We start from the raw sequence: 22,798 nt of genomic DNA, 5'->3' as shown, positions 1-22,798 counted from the left end.
ACGCATTTATTTAAAGTAACTTACCAAGACAGTTTACCATGCAAAGAATAATGAAAATAGCGAAAACTAGATTTCCTGCATTTCCCAACTAAAGAACACAAGTGAGTAGAACTTTTCTGGCTTTGAGATGAATCATGATGTAATTCAGCTGTTTGGCAGTTTGTTCATAGATTCGGGTCTGTTGGGCTAAAAGCACCAAATGTGGCTCAGGCTGCTGGTCTGTAGCAGAAATGAGGAGGAGGCTGGTTGGCTCAGTTCTTTCCAAAGGCCTGGTGGCAGATGCACACATAGACTGCTGTACACCATGGATGTGGAATTGTTTGTATTATACTTCTTTCTGGTCTGCTTGGAGGATGCGTTCTATACATGCACAGTAAATTGGTATCTATTCCATGTGCTTTTAGGGTAGTAGCTGCACAGACAATCTGCAAAAAAAATTGAGGGTATGTGAACATATGCTTTGAGCCTAGATTCTCTGATGATAAATTTACATCATTCTGACTAGCACAATCTTAAATACATACTCACAAATGCAGAAAGTATAACACTAGCCCAACTCCAAGCCCCCAGATTGTTTTCAAGCTTGTAGCTGACTCAAGTTATGCCACCAGAAATAATTTATTCGATTTTTCTGCAGCTCCCTCTGGAGCGACTAAAGGCTTTATACAACCTATTTTCACATATGAAGCAGGACTAACATCCATCTTTAAGCAGACTTAGCTGTGTGAAATTGATGGAGATCGCCTTTGATGTTAGTGTTAACTGGATGGAGAATGCATCCTGCCAAAGAGAGTCCTTACAAGTATAGAAGCTCAGTATAATGTGTGTGTCTGATTTGAATAAAATGCAGACCACCTTCAGCTGGTAATTTCTCTCTTATCCTCCATCACATCAGTCAATAGCACAACCACGCAGATCAAGGACGGTATTCTCTGTGGTCGGTATTTGTGTGTGTCTGTGTGTGCATGTGCGTATTGGACTCTATCTGCATTCAGCAAGTGTGTGTTTTAGCTCCAGATGGACCATGTTGTCCCAGTTTCCCGAGACGCAACTAATAGGAGAGATGAAAGAATGAAAGAAACTTGCCATCAAATTTAGACGCCTCACTTTGCTGCTGCTCCTCCCCCGCTTTCCATTTTCCTACTTTTTCATCACTTTTTTGTGTCATCAGGCAAAATACATGCAACAGAGTTTGGTGTTGCCTCAGCCCCACTGTTCAGCGGAATGACTTGTCCATTTCTTTAATGCCTCCTCCTATTTTCAATTCATCTTTTGATCTCTTCCTGTAATATCCTTCTCTGTCCATTTACAGATATCTCCTTCACTTCTCTCCAAACCATTAGCCTTGTTCTCTAATTTCGCTTCCACCCTTCCTCCCTCCTTTAGGAGATGGAATAACTGTTTGAGAAAGGCCAGTATTAATTATGTGCGTCTCATGTGTGTGACTAATAGACGGTTTTGAGTGCAGATACAGTAGATTGTAATGAGTGGGAGTAAAAGAAAAGACAGGCAGAGAGAAAGCGAACAAACGCTCGTGTGATCTGAGACATGTGAACACAGCAGGCAAGGATCAAAACACTCAAATAGCCCACAATTACATCCATTGCTTGCATTGACACAGGCAGGCACATGCACACACATGTAGACACAGACACACACTTCATCTGATCTTGTATCGAAGCAGAACCTTCCATCCTGTTCCCTCTGCACTGAGCAAGACTTTGACACACTTTTACTGCCATATTTTATTAACACAAATGTAGCGAGAAGAAGCATGAATGTGTATATGTGTGCGCGGTTAAATCGATGCGCGCTGTATGGAAGCATTTTCCTACCGGATCTGGGAGACGGAGAGTGCACACATAACAACACGCGCACACATGCATGCACACGTTCACATGCGCACGTACTCGTGTGCACACAAGGCTTTGGACTGCCCAAGTGTGAACCAAACTGTCCAATTACTTTGATCCATGCCTGTTGCTGTGGGAAGAGAAAATAGTTTCTCCCTTTCTGCCTTAAAGAACATCACCTGGGTCCACACACGCACGCACGCACGCACACACACACACACACACACACACATTTATACACAAACATAATGGCTTCGGTCTGACTTGCCCCCTCTGGTTCCCCTAATTGCCTGGGAGGATGGAGAGAGCAGAAACGATAGGGAGGGAAGATGCAAACTGCAAAATTTAACCACATTTGTTGAGCAGTGCATCTGTTTGGCAGCTCCAGAGCACGAGGAGGAGGATGATGATGATGATGGAAGCAGCTGCGGCTGAAAAACAATTCTGGCTTCTGGCTCCCATTCAATCTAATCACGCTCCTTGTTATATCAGCTCCTGCCACACAGCCGTGCATACGTCTTTCTGTGAGCAGAGGCAGCCGCTGATGTGGCGAGGCCCAGCGTTCGGCCTTGGTGTGCAATCCTGTCCAACTCTGACATTAAATTCTGCTGCTGCAGGACAAACATAAGTTTATGAGCTGATGTCAGATTATATGACCTACAGTAAATCACCCTGCGCCTTGCATCAGCTGCAAATATAATGATGGCAAACTGAGACCATCAAACAATATTTTTACAGCATGAAAGCCATGCTCGATCTATTAATCACTGAAATACGAGTAACTGAATTATTAAGTTTTTCTATTAAAGGATACACACCCTTGTTGCAAAAGAAGCAGTGCAAAATGTAATTCTGATACAGTGCCAAGAAAAGTGATCATATCTCTTGACTAGTATATTATTTAATAACCATCTGTTGTGACAGTTATTGACATGACTCCACATGTTTGCTGTTGCTTTGTTTGTAACACCTATTTAAATATTTTGATTTTAAATGTGTTAGTGATTTCTGCATAAATCACTTAGATTTTTTTTTTAAATGTGCTCAAAACAAATTGACTTGGCTTGGTAATCTTAAACTGAGATTAATCAAACAGATATTTGGCCATATTGTCACCGTACTTTGACCTCATTAAGTCTCATTAAGAGGAACACATTATGAGGCAATGCCTTTTGGTGATATTCCACAGACAAAGAGCAACATCAGCACTGATTTGCAGGTGAACGTGCAGTTAAATGTTCTTTTGGAAGGAAGGTGAACTGTTTTTTTATCATGGAAAGGACAGAGGATGTCATCTACTGCACAGACTGCAAAGACCTTTAAGGCAAATGTGTGTCTTATAATATAAATAAATTGTCCCAAGTTATTTAATATTCACTCCCCTTTCAGCTCTGTACTGGTCTCCACTGGCTCCCAAAGGAGATATTTTGCTCTTTAGCTGCTAAATGTTCCACTATATTCACAGAGAGCTGAGCAGGTAGTGTGTAATGGATTAAAACCGGGGCCTTTTCACTGAACCAGCTGCTTTCTGATGCTGATAATGATACTGATGAGAGAGTAAACCAAAAACAGTTTAAATGTGGACCATAAAATCGAAACAATAAGCTGAGAGATGCTAAAATACTCTTTAGAGCCGAGTCAAATAATTCTTTTCTGTAGTTTGCACTGACTGACACCTTCCACATCACACCCAACATAACTATAGAATATACTAGTCTATCCAAAACAATATCATAGAATATTATTTTAAAAAAAGTAATTTTCTGTAATGTCATTCAAAAATGTAATCTTTAATATATTTTATATTTATTATTGTTTTAATTTTGATGATTATGGCCAATAGCTCATGAAAATAAGAAATCCAGTATCTCAGAATAATTGGAATATTTCCTAAGATCAGTCAAACTGAGGTTTACAATACAGAAATGTCCAACTCCTGCAAAGTATGTCTATTGACACACCCAGTACTTGGTTGGGGCTCCTTGGATTACTGCATCAATGTCGCACGGCATCGAGGCGATCAGCCTATGGCACTGCTGAGATGCTATTGAAACCCACGTCGCTTTGATAGCAGCCTACATCTAGTCTGTATTTTTGGGTCGGGTGTTTCTCCTCTTCATCTTGACAATGTCTATTTCTATAGAGCTCAGGTCAGATGAGTCGGCTGGCCAATCAAGCACAGTAATATTATGGTCAGCAAATCATTTGGGAGTTGTTTTAGACTGTGGGCAGATGCTAATTCCTGCTACAAAAGGAAACCAGCATCTCCTCAAAGCTTGTTAGCAGATGGAGGCGTGAAGAGTTCTAAAATCTTCTGGTAGATGCTGTGTTGACTTTGGACTTGATGAAGCATCCATCCATCTAGCCATTATCTATACTGCTTTATCCTCATTAGTGTTGCAGTTGTGCTGGAGTCTTTCCCAGCTGACTTCGGGCGAAGGCAGGGACACCCTGGCCAGTCTGTATATATAGAGACAAACAAGCACACTGGCATTCACACCTACAGTTAACAATTAACCTGAGCAGGTTCTGGACTGTGGGAGGAAGACGGAGAACCCGGAGAAAACCCACACATGCACAGGGAGAACATGCAAACTCCACACAGAAAGATCCAGGGAAGGCCGGGACACAAACTAAGGATCTTCTAGCTGCAAAGCGAAAGTGCTGACCACCAAGCTACTGTGCAGCTCACCTTGATGAAACATGGCACCCAAAATCATCACATACTGTGGAAACTTCACACTAAAATTCCAATTCATTGGATTCTTAGTCTCTCCGCTCTTCTTCAAGACTCTATGATCTTGATTTCCTAAAGGTTTCCAAAAGGACTTTGGCCCACGGAGCAACAGCCCAGTTTGTTTTGTTTCTTAGCCCAGGTAAGATCTTCTTCTCTGAATCAGGAGTGGCTTGATATTAGGAATGTGCCAGTTGTAGCTCTTTTCCTGAAGAGGTCTGTGCCTGGTGGCTCATGAAGCACTGACACCAGCTTCAATCTACTCCTCTTGAAGCTCTCCCAAGTTCTTGAATCGACCTTTCTTGACAATTCTCTCAAAGCTACAGTCATCACTGTTGCTTGTGCACCTTTTTATGCCGCACTTTTCTCTTCCAGTCAACTTTCCATTAATATGCTACAGCATTCCGCCAACAGCCAACCTTTGCAGAAATGACCTTTTGCAGACTAAATTCCTCTTGGAAGACCGTCCTCTGGACAACTTCTAAGTCCGTGTTATTCCCCATGATTGTGATTGTGTGTAGTGTACCAGATTGAGAGGCACACAGTGTTTATACTGTTTGAATAGTAATTTATTCAAAGTTGAAATTAAGCATACTGATTTTCTAAGACATGTTTTTTGAAATGTTTTGAGCTGTAGGCCATTATTATTAAAATTCTAATAGATACTAGATACTTGAAAGGCTTTACTTGACGAGTAATGAGTCTAGAATACATTCACTTTTCACTTTCCCAAATAACTGATGGAAAACATTAAACTTTTTCATAATATGATATTCTAATTGCTTGAGCTGCACTAGTAAAGTACAAATTAAAAAAAAGATTAGAGCAGATTAAGACGTACACAGGACAGGAGAAGGTCAGAGGTTTAAGATAGATGCCATTGGCACAGAACGATGGTGCAATTATGTTTAATGGAACAGCAGCGTAGCACCATGCTAAGTAGGTGCTGTTAGATTCAGAAGACATCAACAGATAAAGAAAGTGCACTTATAACCAACATTTTTCTGTAGTCAGAATTTCATATTTACATAAATTACACGTCTGCCTGAAAAAGACACAAATGATTTCTAATCCCCCTGTTTTTTTAGGTTTTGTGTGTGTGCGTGTGTGCGTATGTGCGCGTGCACAGACGTGTCGGGTTGTTCGCTGCTGTTAAAATCGCTGAGGCATGAAGCTTGCAGCTGCACACAACAGGAGATAATACACATCCTGAATTATTGATAGAAGGAAAACAACTCTATTTTTTATTATTCCACTCTTTTTCTCTGTCTCTAACTGTCCCTCCTCCCCCCTTTTCTTCTTTCCTCTTCGCCTTCACCCCGTTGGCAGCTTAGCAGCTCTTTTAGTGACAGTCAAATGGCCCCTCTTTCATTCAGTTTGCAAGCAGATGCACACACAGGCACTTGTCTCTTCTCTCAGGTATGAAGCAGGTGTGTGTTTGCACTTTCATGACGCACTTAGGTCTCGGTGCAGGGCAGGCGTCAGGTGGTGGACGATAGCAAAGGGCTTGCCGTGCAATTCATCAACCCTCTCTCGTTCTCTAATGCTCCATAGCTCTTTTTCCAATTTCCCTACTGACATTCTTTTTCCTCCATTTCTGTCCATCACTACAAACCACATTTGTCTCTGTGTTATTTTCGCCTTCTGTTTTTTTCCCCTTACATGCTGCAGTGCCTTCTTTTCCTGTTCATTCCTAAATGGCAGGAGTGGTGAGGGAGGAGAGGAAGCACAAAACACAAGGGAGAGCGATAGATGGAAAGAGAGAGAGAGAAGAGAGAGAGAGAGAGGAGGGGAGGGGAGGGAGCATTTACGGCCAAATAAAGAGCAGGCCTTAATAATTTACTCTGCCCTGCAGCCACAAGCCAATCACAGCCCATCGCTCCCATAGAAATGAGTGTGTCACAAGTAGTCAGAGAGCAATGGGTAAAAAGCAGAAAGAGTAGCTGCTGCGTTGGTGCTGACAGTCCCCCGATACTGCGATAAATTATTTGAGGTGAAACACGGTCTAAAAGCTTCAAAACAGTCACCGTCAAAATGTCAAGGAAATCGAAGTGTCCATTAAAGCTGTTGCAAGATCATATCGTAGTTACAATTTGACATCATTCTCATACTACATGTGAGACTCTCTCTGAATAAAGTGAAATATTTATAAGAGGAATGATGAAACTTGATGCGGAGGTCAGAGACTTTACACTCTGCCGGTAGATCTGGTTCCAGAAACCATTTTGTATAGTGACTAAGGGAGCTGAAATTCTTTTTTTTTTTTTTTTTTTTTTTTACCACTTGAGACTAATTTGCAAACATACCACTTTATCACCATATAAAGCTAATATAGTTATTGCGTTAGCAAACACAGTATAACTGAGCAGTCACTGGAGCATCATTATCATGCAGTTGAAGTCATATTTCTGGTACACTCAATTAATATAGGTCCAGTATTCATTTTCTTTTAATGGGGAGCTGTCAGGCAGAGGCTGTGTAATGAGTGACACCAAACATACAGTTCATTGCTTCATTTTAAAGGGAAACCTAATTCCACTTTAAGATGCAGTGCTGGGATCTGTCTGTCACCATAATTTTCAATATTCACACACACACACTAAATTGGTTTATGTTAGTTTCGGGGCTTTTTAAATTTTATTCCTGACTAATCTTGATCATAATGGATGCAAGTTTAGCGTAAATCTTAACTCGACTTTAATTTTACCTCAGTGCAGACAGAATATGGCTGCAGTAAAAGCAATTGCTGACTTTCACACATGCATTTTCACAATTTATCCCCAGGTGTCAGATATATATAGTTAGCACACATGCTTCCATAAAAAGCTGCGACAGTATCCTCTGGTCCTTCCTGCTCCTGGTGTGAAAGAAATAGTGCCTCTGAAGCATTTTTAGACTTTAGATTAGGCAGTGCTCTATCCAGCAGGCTCTAGGATTGGTCATCCTGAGAAAGGTCACCTTACCCCCCACCAATCATTGAGTAATAAACCTAATAGGCAGTAGAGCCACAGAATGAAGAGGGATGAAGGGGATGGACGTGGAGAGAAACTGATTTCAAGAGGTGAAAGGGAGGAAATAAAAGGTGATCAATTAATGTTATAACAGTGGCTGAAGATGTTTTACAATTTTGTCTGCTGACTGTTAATGAACGTTGGCCTAATCCAAAACAATCCCGGCCCACATTCACAATCTTAATGTACTCAGTCAGGCAGTTGACACCTGATCAATTCCTCATTTGGTGTGTGTTTGAAACTGATGCATCTGTGTTTTGCTTCGCCCGATGCTGAAAAAAATAAGAGAAAAGAGACAGCGATGGATGAGAAAAAGAGAAGCGAGCATGAGGTGTCTCTCCCCTGCACACTGCATCAGACATGAGGCTAACTTTGATCAGCTCGATTCCTTTTACTGCTGCCAGAATGATTATGCCTGTGTGGTTTAGATTTTTGCTACCATAAATAAATATGAGAATGTATATTTAAAGATAAGCAATGCTTCCAGATTCAAAGAGTAAATTTTTTTGCTTGCGTTTTGGCAATGACAGCCTGACCAGAGAGGGAAAAGGCTCAGGAGACCAGAATGGCTAAAATGTAGGGAATCAGAAATTGATGAGAGTCAGACTGAAAGAAAAATAACAAATCCAGTGACAAAATAAATCTCGGAATGCACTGGCGGTGAAAACAATTGTCAAAAGAGAGAGTAATTTAAAAACTGGGTGATGTTAACTTTGTTGGTGCCATATTTGTGGGAAAGATTCAGAAAACCAAGAGTCCTGCACAACATGTTATATCTCAGGTAAGTTCTGAAGACTTCCTAAAGCTTTCCAAGTAAATCTAGCTAATATTAAGAGACCAGAGATGACTCATTAACAGTTGTCTCTAAGCTAAACTGAAAACAAGCACTGAAATTAGCTGGACTAACAATTAGTATTTTTCTACTTTACTGCAAATGAGACGAGGTTTGTTGTGTTGTTTTCTAATCAATCAAGAGCAGGAAGAACAAAAAAGAGTATAGACAAATGTAGAGAGGTAGCAGAGTACCATCTTTAAGTCAACACACGAGTAGAAATATTAAATTAATTATCATTTCGGAAGCTCTTGGAGGTTTGTGCAGTTAGCTGCAATAAACTTATTTTGCCTGAGTTTGCAAAAACTCTGCCTGGTGGGGTCATCTGCACTCCACCAGCCAGAAGTATGTTCCTGGTTAATTGTAGGATAACAGGAACATGGCAGTATGAAACATTTCTAGAATAAGAATGAGTGGATAGCGATAAGCGGGAGAGGAGGAACAGGCAGGAGGTCTTGTTGGACAGAGTGACTAAGCATTAATCAGCAGTAGGTGGGATAATTACAGGAGGAGGGGGTATTTAGAGGACGCTGACACGGCCGGTTATCAACACATAACTGGCCTTTAGCTCTTCATAGTTTAGCACAGGGGAGCTTTTAGCATGCGTCTGGTGTATTAAAAGAGCGAGAGACTGAATGAAATGAACCGATGACAGGAGAGGATGAGAGAGTCTGGAGATGTGAGACAATATGTTTATCCAGTCATAATGGTCTGATTATTCTCACTGGTGTATGATTAGAGTTATCTATAGCAACAATTAGCACAATTAACAGGAGAGAATTAACCTCCTTCCACTGATTGAAGGGGAAAAATCATTCGCTAAATTTCAGTGACACTGAAACGTCAATTCAACCAGAAACATGTGCTTTCTCCTTTGCTGTCAAACTCAGAAATGAACAGAGACGACATAAAATTTGCTGTCATTTATGATAAACTGCTCAGTATATGCCTATATTCTGTTAAAATCGCATTAAAGCCGCTTTTCGTTCTTGTTCAGGCTGTGGAACACGACATGACAAGATCAATCTATATAACTGTCTAAGTATAGTCTGCTTTAAAAATACCACACAATTTACGCACCAGTCAGAAAAAGAGAGACAGATCTTCTGCCCGTCTATAATGAGCTCTTCAGTCAGTATATACTCGAAGAGCTCTGTAAATAGCAGGGTCATCACTGCACAAATAATACACACACTCAGATCTATAAATTCCTCTGTGAAACCAGCAGCAAGGCAGACCATTCATGCTGTAGATCGTCTTTACCCAGAGTGGATTTTTGGCACAAATTACCTCGTGATGCTAAAGAAATACTCAGAATACTGACTCCACATGGCATTCATAGACAGTAAAGCCAGTTAATCTGTGGTAAGATGTTTTTAATCCACCAGGTAAATGAAAACAAGTTTCATTAGATTAGTTTAAACCTACACTTGAGCACATTTTGAGAAACCATTGACTAAAAAGAGCTGTTTAATAGTGATTTTGGAGCTCTCAAACGGCTAATAGTACCGGCTAATCTGTAATCACATTAGCTTGGTTCCAGACCACTGAATCACCTCTCAGATGTGTTCACTGATTTAAATAGATCTGGTGTTGTGCCGACTGACAGATGATTCCACCCGCTAGAGTAACAGTTTATCAGCTGGAGCTCAGTTTTAGATGCAACTTATGCCTTTATCAGAAACATGGCAGCAGGATTGTGTGAGGAAACTAGAGCAGAGGGAAATGGCACAACAAAGATCCCCAGTGAGACTCCTCTGCCGGCCACCAGGGAACCCCAATGCCTGATTACATTCAAATGAAAAAATGGTGACAAATAAAGATGAGAATGACACAGCTGTATCATCGGGTTCTTTCATCGAGTGAGCTGCTGATTGCACCCATATCTGTATGTTCACGCTGATGCAGGATGGATTTTCCAAGGCCTTGATCTTTATTGTATTCATACATTGTACTGAGGAGGTGCTTAAGTAAACTGATTATTGAAGTAACTTTAATTTTGGTGATGATCTTTCCTGTCTGCTTTGGTTAATGTGATAATGTCATATGTGTAATTTTTCACTGCAATTGCCTCTGAAGGCCTGTAGGATGTATGCTGTATATATAGACGTATACAGTTCTGACAGGGTAGAGGTAAATTTGATATTATTTTTTTTAATGTAAGTACGCTAGCAGGTTTTTTCAGAATTTTTGTACTGTTTTATTATGGAAGATTTTATTTATTAAGTGATGCTTGTTTTCATTTGCTATGTAAATGTAACCCTGAAGGTACATCTAAATACACAGCCTGCACTGGTTTAAACATGCACTTTATAGTAATTTACAGATTTATTGTAAACAAGTTTGGTTTGCACTTATGATTGTAACTGAGTGCTTTAATTTTCTAACTATCTGTATGTTGTTAGAAATTGCCATACAGTAGAAGGATGTTTGGGAGTCATGCCTTCCTTCACCATGGGGACTGTGATTGGTTGCACACTTACACTCACTTTCTATTTAAGAAGGCTTCTCTTTGTCACAAACCATTTTCCTAATGAGGATGTAGCACCAAAACATTGTGAATAGATGTATTTTTGCAAGCCTGACGGTGTGTGGGAGTCTGAAACTGTAGAGAAACTAGAGTTCCATTGTATTGATGCAGCTGTAAAGGTCGTTGCCAGTTATTTAAGCTTTGTAACCTTAGTTTATGCAATCTCTGACACTTGAACTGTGAACTGTTATTTACACAAAGTAAACCTGCAATGTATATGTAAATGAGTCAAAAAGGAGTCAAAAATAAAGTTCTCTGACTAAAGTATGGACAATATAAACAGACAACACTGGTTCTGCAGTAATAATAAAAGGGTTCTGTCTCTATCTCTAATAAGAAGTGGAAATATGTATATATTACTCTTGAGAGGCAGTAAAGACTTTTGGATTTCACTGAGAGATTCATTGTGTGGCCTGGACTAACTGATGTGGATAAATGATGTGTCTGTTTATCATGATTTTTATGTCAGCGTTTTTTATTGTGTTTGTATTGTTTTTATGATACATTTTTATTGTGCATTTTTATTGCAAGCCTGCCTGCAAGCCTGCTTTCCAATTCAGGACAATAAAAGTTGATGGTGTGAATTGTGACCAATAAAGCACTTTAAAGTATAAAGTGTTCATGTTAGCACATAGCGACATAAACAGGATTTCAAGAGCCTCAGAAAGCTTGCGGGTTTTTGTTTCAGTTCCAGTGTACAGCATGTAAAATGACTGAAATTCTGCTTGGATTTTTCCTGTTACCTGACTCTTAAACATCAACCATCTTGTGTGCCAAAGCAGAACCGCTCATTTGCTCGAGAGGCACGCTTGAAAAAAGGTGCAATCGGAGCACATTGATTTTTCCTCATGTTAAAAAGCTTTTATTGACATGGCATTTTCTCACAGAAAGGTTACGCCAGAGGAGAGAGGAGAGGGAGGGAGAAGGTGAAACATAAAAAGATGCAGCTCCATGATGGTTCAGAGCTTCCTGTAAATTCACCCCATTTTAGCCCACTTTAACGGCTGTGTCGTCCTTTGAAAGTGTAAAATATGGCCTCCCCCAGCACACATACACAACGTGACTCTAACAACCTTGAAATTCTGGGAGACAACCAGAGAGAATCCTCTGCACTTCCCTGAGCGAACAGCATAGTGATGAAGGAAGGAATAAGATTCAAGGCCGTGTTGTATACGGAGAGAGGAATATTGGAAACACTGTGACGCCGACAGACAGACAGAGAGACAGAACAGAGCACCGGGAGCATCAGTCTGGAATCCTTCATCACCTTTAAAGGCTCGCTCATAACGATAATCTCTTTGTGAAACATCGTAATTTCTCCATAAAGAGTCATAAAGCTTTACAGTGGCTTCGTCTCTGGAGAGCCAGACGACGCCTTACTGCTGACACAGCACTAAATCACCACGCTCTCCTCCCTCATCTTCCTGTCCTGTTTTCAATGGAAAAACACGCTCACTACTCACACCTCATTTCCCATTAGTTCTCTCCCATTTGTCTCTCCTTCAACTTGTTTGCCATTTTGCAAGTGCTGCTTATCATTTCAAGATACCGTCAACACAATCAATGACTGTTAATGAGCACATAGTCTGACTCCCTTGATGTTAACTGAGGGTATCTGTCTGCCATTAGATGCATAATTCACACAGCATTCTCCTCGCTTTCTACTATCTACATGTTACCAATTTCAAAATCTCCTTTGCTGGGGTAAACAACAACAACAACAACAACAACCTCTGAGCAAGCAACCTGAATGCTAAAAATGGCAACTTAAACAAAGATTTGGGTCGTACGATAAGACATGCCTGCTTGGTTCTTGCAGTAATTGGTTGTAAGTTTGTATGTTTACAATATTTGCTCATTCCCCAGTTATGGTTTCCTGGTTCCAAGCATCCTAGGAGCTTCAGTAACAGCCAACTGTTTTTTTAGGTTCTTTGCAATGTTTCACCTCTCATCCAACTGGCTTCTTCAGTTTTAGTTCCAGTTGCTTTTACTGAAGCTCCTAGGATCCTGTGACCTGGATGACTGAGCAGCTGCACCAGCATTTTTCCAAACATGTTCCCCCAAAATGTTTTCCTCTTGCTATTTTGCAGGGATACTGTTGCTGTAACCTGGGCTGAGCCACAACAAGCCACAGTTAGGTGCAGTCTGACTATGAAAAAACTAACGAATACACCATTAGCTTCACTTAAATGTACATACTTAATACACGCATAAAGACTCAGAAAATGAAACATACCATAACCAATTTTTGGTTGTCTGTGGGCAACACAAACTAGCCGTGCACACAATTCTAATGTATCATCAAATTTAAGGTGATATGAACTTGCTGGGGGCTGCACAGTGGATCAGTGGTTAACACAGTCACCTTGCAGCTAGAAGATCCCCGGTTCGCATCCCAGCCTGGGACTGGGATCTTTCTGCATGGAGTTTGCATGTTCTCACTGTGCATGCATGGGTTTTCTCCAGGTTCTCCAGCTTCCTCCCACAGTCCAAAAACATGCTGAGGTTAACTGTTAACTCTAAATTGTCTGTAGGTGTGAATGTGAATATGCTTGTTTGTCTCTATATGTAGTCCTGTGATAGACTGGTGACCTGTCCAGGGTGACCCCTGCCTTCACCCTAAGTCAGCTGGGATAGACTACAGTGCCCCCGTGACCCTAATGACAATTAAAAGGTGTATAGATAATGGATGGATTGATGAACTTGTTGGCAAGCAGTTATTGTTTTGCATATGCAGCAATTAGAACGAAACATTACAATTTCTCAGGCAATTTATGGAATGTAAGTTAAATATTCACTGTCACTTTAGCTCTAATTTTGGTCTCTAGCTCAAGGAAAAATGAGACTCGTCAGTTGCTAATGATCACTAGCTCATCACTTTCACTGTATCTGTCTGTGCGTTGGTATTTACTGGGAAATATACAGCAGGTTTTAGATTTCTTACGCTAAAAACAGCTGCCTGCTGTACCAGAAACGATGCTATAGGAGCAGTGACAGTAAAGTTGTCAACACCTAAGCAGTGACCAGAAATTCAACATGAAGCTCTGTATAGTCGAGGGTGAGCTGCTGATTCACATAATAATTTTCTGTAGGGTCATCACGACAAGCAACCGCTTTCACACTGTCATTTGATATGAATATCAAAACATCAATGATGGTCGCTTTAATTATTTTTTTCTTTTTGTACATTTGTCGTAAACACAACCCCAAAGCTGGTCTCAGCCTTGACAGAGAAGGGTCATAGTCAAGGATAAGGAGTCAGGGATGGCCGGAGAAAAAGGAAAGAGGTCACTCACATCTGATGACAGGGTTTCTCCCGGTCACGGTGATACACGGTCACGTAGTGTGACAACATCTGAGCCAACACCCTTAAACCGCAGAAGGCGATATGACTGTAAATGTAAAGCTCCAAAAGCTAAAAAGTAGATTCTTGGGGAAAATTGTTTGTAAACTTGCAATGCTCATTCAGCAGTAAACCTACATGCTTTTTGCTCTGTGAAAATGCACTTAGAGACGGTGGTTTACAGTCAGGATGCTAATATTTGGAGGTAATGTTTTATCACAGCCTCTTTAGTTTTATGTTATACCATGCCAACATTTGTAAAACAACTGCCATTACTTGGGGGTAAAACCAGTTATCTATGAATTGCAGTTTTAGTGCTTCATTGGTGTTCACATTGACCCCAATTTACAGGACAATCCATCCAATATTTCCAAACATGTTCCACTATGAACTAAAAATGTCAAATTGTTTGTGGAATAAGATAAAAAGTCAGGATCTCCCCAAGTATAGATTCCTCTGGGGACCATGAATACATTTCCAGACTTTCATGTCAATCCATCCAATACTTGTATAGGTATTTTAGTCTGAACCAAACTGGCTGACTGACAGATTGAAATTGCCATCCCTCGTGCCACGTTGTTTTTATGGCTAAAAAGTTGGCAGAGATGAGACTGTGCGCTTTCTCTTGAGACGGCAGATGGTAGATGAGAGGCAAAGATGTAAATCTCATGCAGCTACTAAATGAGAATGTAGGCAGAAGGGGATTCAGAGTGGCATTTTTTCTTATCAGCATGTTGAATTTTATACATCTGTATGACGGATACAAAATCTAATATGCAATGTTTTCTGAGCGAGTTTAGATTACATTACTCTGTTGTTTCCCAGAGGGCCGACTGTAAAGATATACATAGCAGAAGTTAAACAATGGAGACAGATCACAGCAGAAAGATATACTGACTAAACTACAGGGACAAAACCAATGCATGAACTAAACAAAGCCTTAAAATATATGGGAAACTACTATCTGTATCTCACCAAACAAACATATTTGCTCATCAGTCAAAGGTTTTGCAGTTGTGGGGATAAAAAAAAACCATCTAAATCCTTCTACAAAGCATTTTAACACCCACAACTTGTCTCTCAATGCATTTTTTTCCAACAACAAACTCAGTAAACAGGGTATGACCTTCAAACTGAAGGTTTTTACTCTCCTCCTGGCAGACAGGATGAAAGAGAATTTCAAATTGCTGTTGCTATTGATGCCTCCACCTATCTGAAAACGTCATTGTGTCCATTTAAAGCAGATCCAGGGATTAAGCTCAGACATCGCAGAGAGGACATGATGGGGTAGAGCAAATATCCTATTCCTACATTTAATGCCTGAAATACAACCATAACCTGCGCTGAGCCTGCGGAGCATAGTCTGTTCTTAAATATCTTCTCATGTACCTAAGCCCCTAATCTCATCACACTGTTACATTCAATCTCTGAACTCTCTACATCAGATCCACTGGTAATGCAGAGCTCCAAAAATAGCCCATATACAGTATCTCTCAAGCGATTCTTGTCCGAGATGACACTGCAGACTGTCAAAGCGTCTGACAGAGTGTATGGTTAATGTTCATAAGGCAGAACAAATCACTGGCACTAAGAGAAAAGTTTAGTGAGGATAAGGACACCCATCTCTGCTCACTCACAGTTGCACATGCATTCTCACCCAGTCAGCATTTGCACAGCCCTGTTGTATTCATCATTACAGCCTCAGATAGCAGCATTAAAAGTGATAGATGTGCACTGCTACACGTGACAGATGCTTCAGACTGTGCAGCAAGACAAATTACCAAGGAACAAATAACCCATTTGACTGCATATATAATTCAAATGGTCTGAAGGTGAGCCAGAACTCCAAAGTGCATATTTACCATAAACAAGACTAAACATCTCAAGTTCTCTGGAGGCTGCAGAGTTCATTACAACCTCTAAAAGTTCTGGACCAGACAATAAACCCTTTTTTTTTTTACTGTCCTTCTTGGTTGGTGCCAGAGTAAAGGTCATGAAGTCGATAAATGAAAAGATTTATGCCGGGAGTTTTAACTTAATGGGAGCACGTAATAGATTTTGGTATCTGTTGCAGACACTGAGGAATTTATGTAGGCAGAGGAAAAAACATTAGGAGTCATCACTCGGGGGAATATTGATATCGACAAAATGAACCTAATTTACTTTCCTGCTGAAAGTTACATGCAAAGTTTGATACCACTCCCATGTCTGTGCAAAAATCTACAGCCATATGCTTAGCGTTAAGATTTCTGTTTAGCTTAGCAGAAAAACTGGAAAACGGAGGAAGCAGGAACCCTGGGGGTCCTGGTAAGTGCTATCGTTCAGATACAGCCACGTGTAAAAGATGGATATAGCTTCTGAATTTGAAAAGCGAAGTCGTCGCTGAAATGTCTTAATCTTGCATTCTTTTTAGCAGCCAGCAGGGGGCAACAGCTTTGAAGTTTGATTGTGTAAAAGTCTATTAGAAAACAACCCTACTTCTCACTTGATTTTTTTCTAAATAAATATGTTCTTAATAAGTTTATGATCTCAATCACTAGTTTCAAATCTTCTTCAATACAGCATGATGTAGATAGATGAAATAAAAACCATTTTCTAATTTTTTTCTGCCTTCAAACCTTTTCAGTTGAGGCCCCTCTTCTGTGGATTAACTAATGTAAATAATACCAATTTATGGCAACTTAAGACTTAAAAGACGTCAATGAACTTGTTGATCTAGAGACTCAAATTCAATTAAATTTCAGGAGTATTTTTATGGAGAAACTGCATCATTGGCAACAAAGGGATGTTTGCACATTTATCCAGTAAAAAAATAGACAAGAAAGCAGCGCATGTCTTTAAGTGGGGCTACCTTACAACTGACAGGTCACTACTGTATGGGTAGCTAAATGCCAAACTCAAGTCCACAAACCAGGGGGTGATGTGACCGTGACTACGTCCATCTTTACAATCATTCTAGGGGGAGAACCGTGTTCTGTGCAACTTCCTGCGATTGCTTCCATTTTCAGATTTTTGTCCTGTGTTTTTCATCCATATGTCTTTCTGCCATCGTTTCCCATCTACCTAACTATCCAATAAAAGTAGAAATGCCAAAGAAACACTATTCTAATCTAGTCTTACTCTGTCCAAGCTTAAAAATATTCACTCACCAGACCCTGAAGAACTCAATAATTAAAACTGTCAACTTGTTTTGACAGCGCCAGGTTAGCTGCTTCCAGTCTGTCAGCTGCAGCTTCATATTTAATGTACAGACACAAGAGTGGCGTCAATCTACTAACCCTTTCGCAATATGTCAAAATATCCCTTCAATAAGAATCTGCCCCTTAACTTTACCTTGTTTAAAATACCTATTTTTCGACCCTGATTGTGATGTTACATGAGTGGTCAGAGGAAATCTTTGCCTGGGGCTGTTTCCCACAATATATATGATGACAATTTCACCACCTGCTGTCAAGATATCTTGCTCTGAGCAGACAAAGCGTCAACTGACATCAACATACTTCATCCCTGCTGCTGGAAAAGCAATGAAACAGCAAGCCTAACTTCCAGAGTGAAGAATGTTTGAACACCTGGCTCTTCCAGCTCTGTGTGGACGTCTCCAACCAGACCTCTGCAAGTCCATCTGCTGGAGCTTCCACCCAAACACCTCCGGGTATAATTTATCAGATTTCTGGCACTCTATAGGCAGCAAAGTAGCATCTAACCTTGGAGTCATGCTGCTTAGACCAAAGGAGGTTTGCTTTCTTGTTAATGCTAGTGCCTTAGTGACCCACAGCACATTCACAGTGTCAGGGCCCCCTCCTCCGCCCCCACCTGACCTCCTTTCCCTCTCTCCCTCTCTCCCTCTCCTCCTTTCCCTTTCCCTCTCTCCTCCTTCCCTCTCTCCCTCTCCTCCTTCTCTCTCTCCCTCTCCTCCTTTCCCTCTCTCCCTCTCCTCCTTCTCTCTCTCCCTCTCCTCCTTCTCCCTCTCCCTCGCAGGGCAGAGCTGCCCTTCACAGCTGCCGTTCATTCATAATCATTGTCATCCACAGAACTCCGGGCAGCTGCAGTGAGGCACACCTGATTATCATCTCCAGAATAAAAGCCGGTCACACAGTCCACTCCCTGCCAGGTCGTAAACTCTGCTGACGCAGTTCGTTCGCTCTTGCCTTTTTTGCACGTCTTGTTACTAGTAATACTTCATGAACTAATACTCTTTCTCCTATCCAGATCGCCAACCCGGCTGCCCGGTTTTCCCAGTCCTGCTGCACCACCTGCATCTTCCGGATCCCCTGCCTGCTCTGACCGTCCTCCCCACTCCTGGAACTGGATTCTCCTGCCCGCTCTCCGCCGCCTGCCCACACCGCTCCGGACGTCGTCCAGGACCGCTGGCTTCCAGTACCGTCACTCCCTGTTGTGTTAGTTACGTTAGCTCACTCTGTACTTACTAGTTCTCTACCTCACTCCTTCAGTACAATAAATCCACCTTTTACTTCAGCCTCGCTTGTGTGCTCTCAGCTCGGGTTCACCCTTCACACCGTGACACGCACAGCAGTTTGCCAGTCCCACACACAAATACAACAAGGAAGCGAGTCCATACCTGTGGTTTTCTTGCCAGGTTTCAAGGATACTCAAAGATCCTGGAGGGGTTTCCAGCTGCTCCCCTGAAAAATGTGGAAAATTCAATTTCACTCTGTCGCCACAGCCACCATAGACCATTTTAATCCAGCATTTCATCCTCATCTGTTATCTTCTGTATCATGTGTGGAATTGTGCAGCTATGAGATAACACAATAAGCATAAAAAAATTTAAAATCAGGTCAAATGTCTGTTTTTCTGTCTTTTATATATTTCATCCAGAAGTTTTTACAAGGAAGCATAAAGTGACATTGAAAAAAAATCATGCATACATAAATAAAATAATTTAGATTAAAAGGAAAAAATAACCTTCCCATAATATTGACAAAGTCTAGTCACTTGGTCCTTGTGTCATTTCTGACATTCCCTGAGAATTACATCCAAATCCATTAGTCCATTTTTGAATAATATTGAGCACAGACAGACAGATTAACAGACAAGCGTATGCTGATAGTCACATGGCTCCGCCGCGTTCCTTGCCAGAGTAATGAATTCAGACCTTAACTCAAGACCTATTTATGCTCAAAGGTATTTTATTTATGCTTTTTAAAGCCGATTTCTTCTTGTTATACATATAAAAGTTTGGGGTTACTTAGAAATGTCCTTATTTTTGAGAGAAAAGCAATGGTAAATGACTATTCTAGCAGGAAGCAGCTGATTTTTAATGGAATATCTCCATAGGGGTACAGAGGAATATTTCCAGCAACCATCACTCCTGTGTTCTAATGCTACATTGTGTTAGCTAATGGTGTTGAAAGGCTAATTGATGATTAGAAAACCCTTGTGCAGTTATGTTAGCACATGAATAAAAGAGTTAGTTGCCATGGAAAACATGAAATTTCCTGGCTGACTCCAAACCGTTGAATGGTAGTGTATATCTATGCTAGAATGCATATTATTGGCAAAATAAGCTCTCAACATCATGATGGAGTGGGGCTTTTTGTGCTATTATTCTCCTAGTTTCATAATCAAACCTATCTCCACATCACTGTGTCAGTGTTTGAGAATGATCTGACTGCACTGCATCATCATTCTACTAGATTTATTTTTTTATTGGACCTGTATTTTACCAGGTTAAAATGTTTGAGAACCAGTTTCTCATTTTCAAACATGACATGGCCAAGAGGCGCCAGCAAGAACAAATACATGTAATCCACAGACACAAATAGACATAGCAAAGAACAAAAGTAAACAAACACTAGAGGAAAAAAATGGCTTACTTGTGTCTCTTCCAAATCACAATGGTCCTGGGCAGTGCTCAGCCCAGAATACAGGGATGGCACCCCTGCAAAATATACTGACAGACTGAATTCTTTTGCTGCAACATTTGCATGCAAGGAGCCAAGTGCTGTCATAAAAATGGCAAATTTATTGAAAGAACCCACTAGGACTGCTTGGTCCAAACTTTCTTCAAAACTTGGATCAAGGAAGAAGTATAAATGAGGTGTTGCTTTGACTCAAAACAGGACCAAAATGCAGGACACAGCAAGGAGACATACAGGTTGAAAAAACAATGGGTGAGACTTAATGTGAAAGTGATATAGACTGACAACTAAAGGAGGCAGAGACGAGACTGCAAATACACAGAGAACTAATTTGGAAACAAGACGCAGGTGAAACCAATGATGGACAATCATAAAAAAGGTGGATGCAAAACCACACACAAGGCAAGTAAAATACAGGAGACAAAGACAGACAAAAAGCACAGGAGATGTGGAAAACACTAAGAAACACATGGAAGATGATCTTTCAAACCAAGAACAGGTAGCAAAACTACAACAAAAAACCCAAACTCCATCCATCCATTACCTATACACCTTTTAAACCTCAATAGAGTCGCTGGGGGCTGGAGTTAATTGACGAAGTTGATTAAAATTTTACTTACTTTCTGCACCTTGATTCAAAAACTAATTACCTCTAATAATTAATTGGCAGCATATTGACTGAACACAATGCTCCCTATTATTATATCAGAAATAATCAATTTTTTCCAGGAAAATAAGCAGGATACTACTGAAAGTGCCATCACTGTGATACTTTAGGAAGGTCACACACACACATATGCACTGGAATTGTACAAGCTGCAATTCTATCAACAATCACAGGTAGTGTGGTGGTAAATGCATTTCAGCTATTTGCTCAAATTATCTGGAAACGCTGCAAGTGTCGAGTAGCTTTGACTGGACATAAAAGCACAGAAAGTGATTTTTTTTTTCTTCATTTTTTTTGAATTTTGGCAGCTTGCATCCCTCTCTATAAGCTGCCGACTGAGCCCTGAGAGAGGCACGCTGCTGTGGAGGGGAGATAAGGCTCCACCTGCCAGCCACACTCATCACAGTGTTTGTGGGTTTGAGGATGTGTTTGTCTGTCTGAGCCTCAGTGTGTGTGTGTGTTCCCCTCCCAGACCTGCAAAGATAAGTGGCTCTCAGGAACCCAGCCGTAAAGTCTGAGCTTCACTAAACAACCAACAGAGATCAAGTCAGATGGTACAATGGGAAAATATATATTCTTTTCTGAATAGATTAGAATATAAAAAGATAAACAGAAAGGTCATTTCTTCTCCAGCAGCAACCAAAATACTCGGCTGTGTAGCAAAATTAACTAAAGGCAAAGAGATGTACGGAAAATATCTTAGAATTGCAAGAAACTGTTCAGTTTTTTTGTAAACATTAGTCCTGTAAGTATCACATAGCATCTCGCAACAATGAGAAACTATTTTAAATTCATGATTTAATATCTAATATACACTTTCGTTCAAAAATTTGGGGTCACTTAGAAATGTCCTAATTTTTGAAAGAAAAGCATTATTTTTGATGAAGATAACATTAAATTAATCAGAAATACAGTCTAGACATTGTTAATGTGGTAAATGACTATTCTAGCTGGAAACAGCAGATTTTTAATGGAATATCTCCATAAGGGTACAGAGGAATATTTCCAGCAACCATCACTCCTGTGTTCTAATGCTACATTGTGTTAGCTAATGGTGTTGAAAGGCTAACTGATGATTAGAAAATCCTTGTGCAATTATGTTAACATATGAATAAAAGTGTGAGTTTTCATGGAAAACATGAAATTGCCTGGGTTACCCCAAACTTTTGAATATTAGTGTAAGTATATTATTGATATGATTATATGATATGATATGAAATCTTAATTATGAGGACCTTTCTCAAATTTATAGTGCAGCCTTAGCATGTGATATTTAATAGTATTAGTATGTTCTCTTTAAAAAATCAAAAATTGTATTTTATAATATAAAATACAAGATATTAGAAAGCTTCTCAGAATTATGAAGTTGTGTCTGACACTTAGGATTTATTTCTCTGTCAAGGAACAAAGTGGAACATTACTCAAAAACGGAATAGTGGATTTGGATGAAATTTTCAGAGAAAGTCAGAAATGACACAAGGACCAACTGATTAGATTTTGGCAGTGATGCAGCTTATAGTCTGGATCCACGGATTTGGTAAAAATTTCTGTATCATTGTGAGATAGCGGCACAGCGTGACTGTAACTATGACAACAAATGAACACTACGTCAGCTGCCTGCTGACGATCCCATGATTGTGATCCTACAAATCCACTTGCTGTGGACTTATCCGTCGGAAATGATACAAAGACTGAGCAGCCTTGGCAGAGCACTGCGCTCTCTGAATGCTTTTCTTGTTATATTTACATGATACTAAGTCAACATTATGACATCCTTTCTTATCTGATGTCTATAATGTTTCGTATCTGATATGTCGTTATAATCTTTTATTAGATATAATACATATTATGTTCAGCAAAGTCATAGATATGATAAAATGCTAAACACATTTCATAATTGAGAATAGGTAAAGTTAAAACCTTATAATTAAAACATTTTTTGCACC

The 22,798-nt window shown here is 40.2% G+C and overlaps 1 protein-coding gene across 2 annotated transcripts in view; it reads right to left on the bottom strand.

Annotated features, from left to right (window-relative positions):
* klhl5 (kelch-like family member 5) overlaps positions 1-22,798 on the bottom strand; it is a 61,023-nt gene that overhangs the window by 37,513 nt on the left and 712 nt on the right. Inside the window, exon 2 of one of the 2 annotated variants that reach the window (XM_035941013.2) lies at positions 18,883-18,946. In XM_035941013.2, the coding sequence (XP_035796906.1) occupies positions 18,883-18,946 (64 nt within the window). Of the gene's footprint in view, positions 1-18,882; positions 19,035-22,798 lie in introns of those variants that run through there. The other variant, XM_035941012.2, reaches the window with a different exon arrangement.

This window comes from Amphiprion ocellaris, chromosome 4 (assembly GCF_022539595.1).
Source record: "Amphiprion ocellaris isolate individual 3 ecotype Okinawa chromosome 4, ASM2253959v1, whole genome shotgun sequence".
NCBI classification, from domain to species: Eukaryota; Metazoa; Chordata; class Actinopteri; family Pomacentridae; genus Amphiprion; species Amphiprion ocellaris.
The sequence above is the reverse complement of the archived record's forward strand: the minus strand, read 5'-3'. Positions and strand labels throughout refer to the sequence as shown.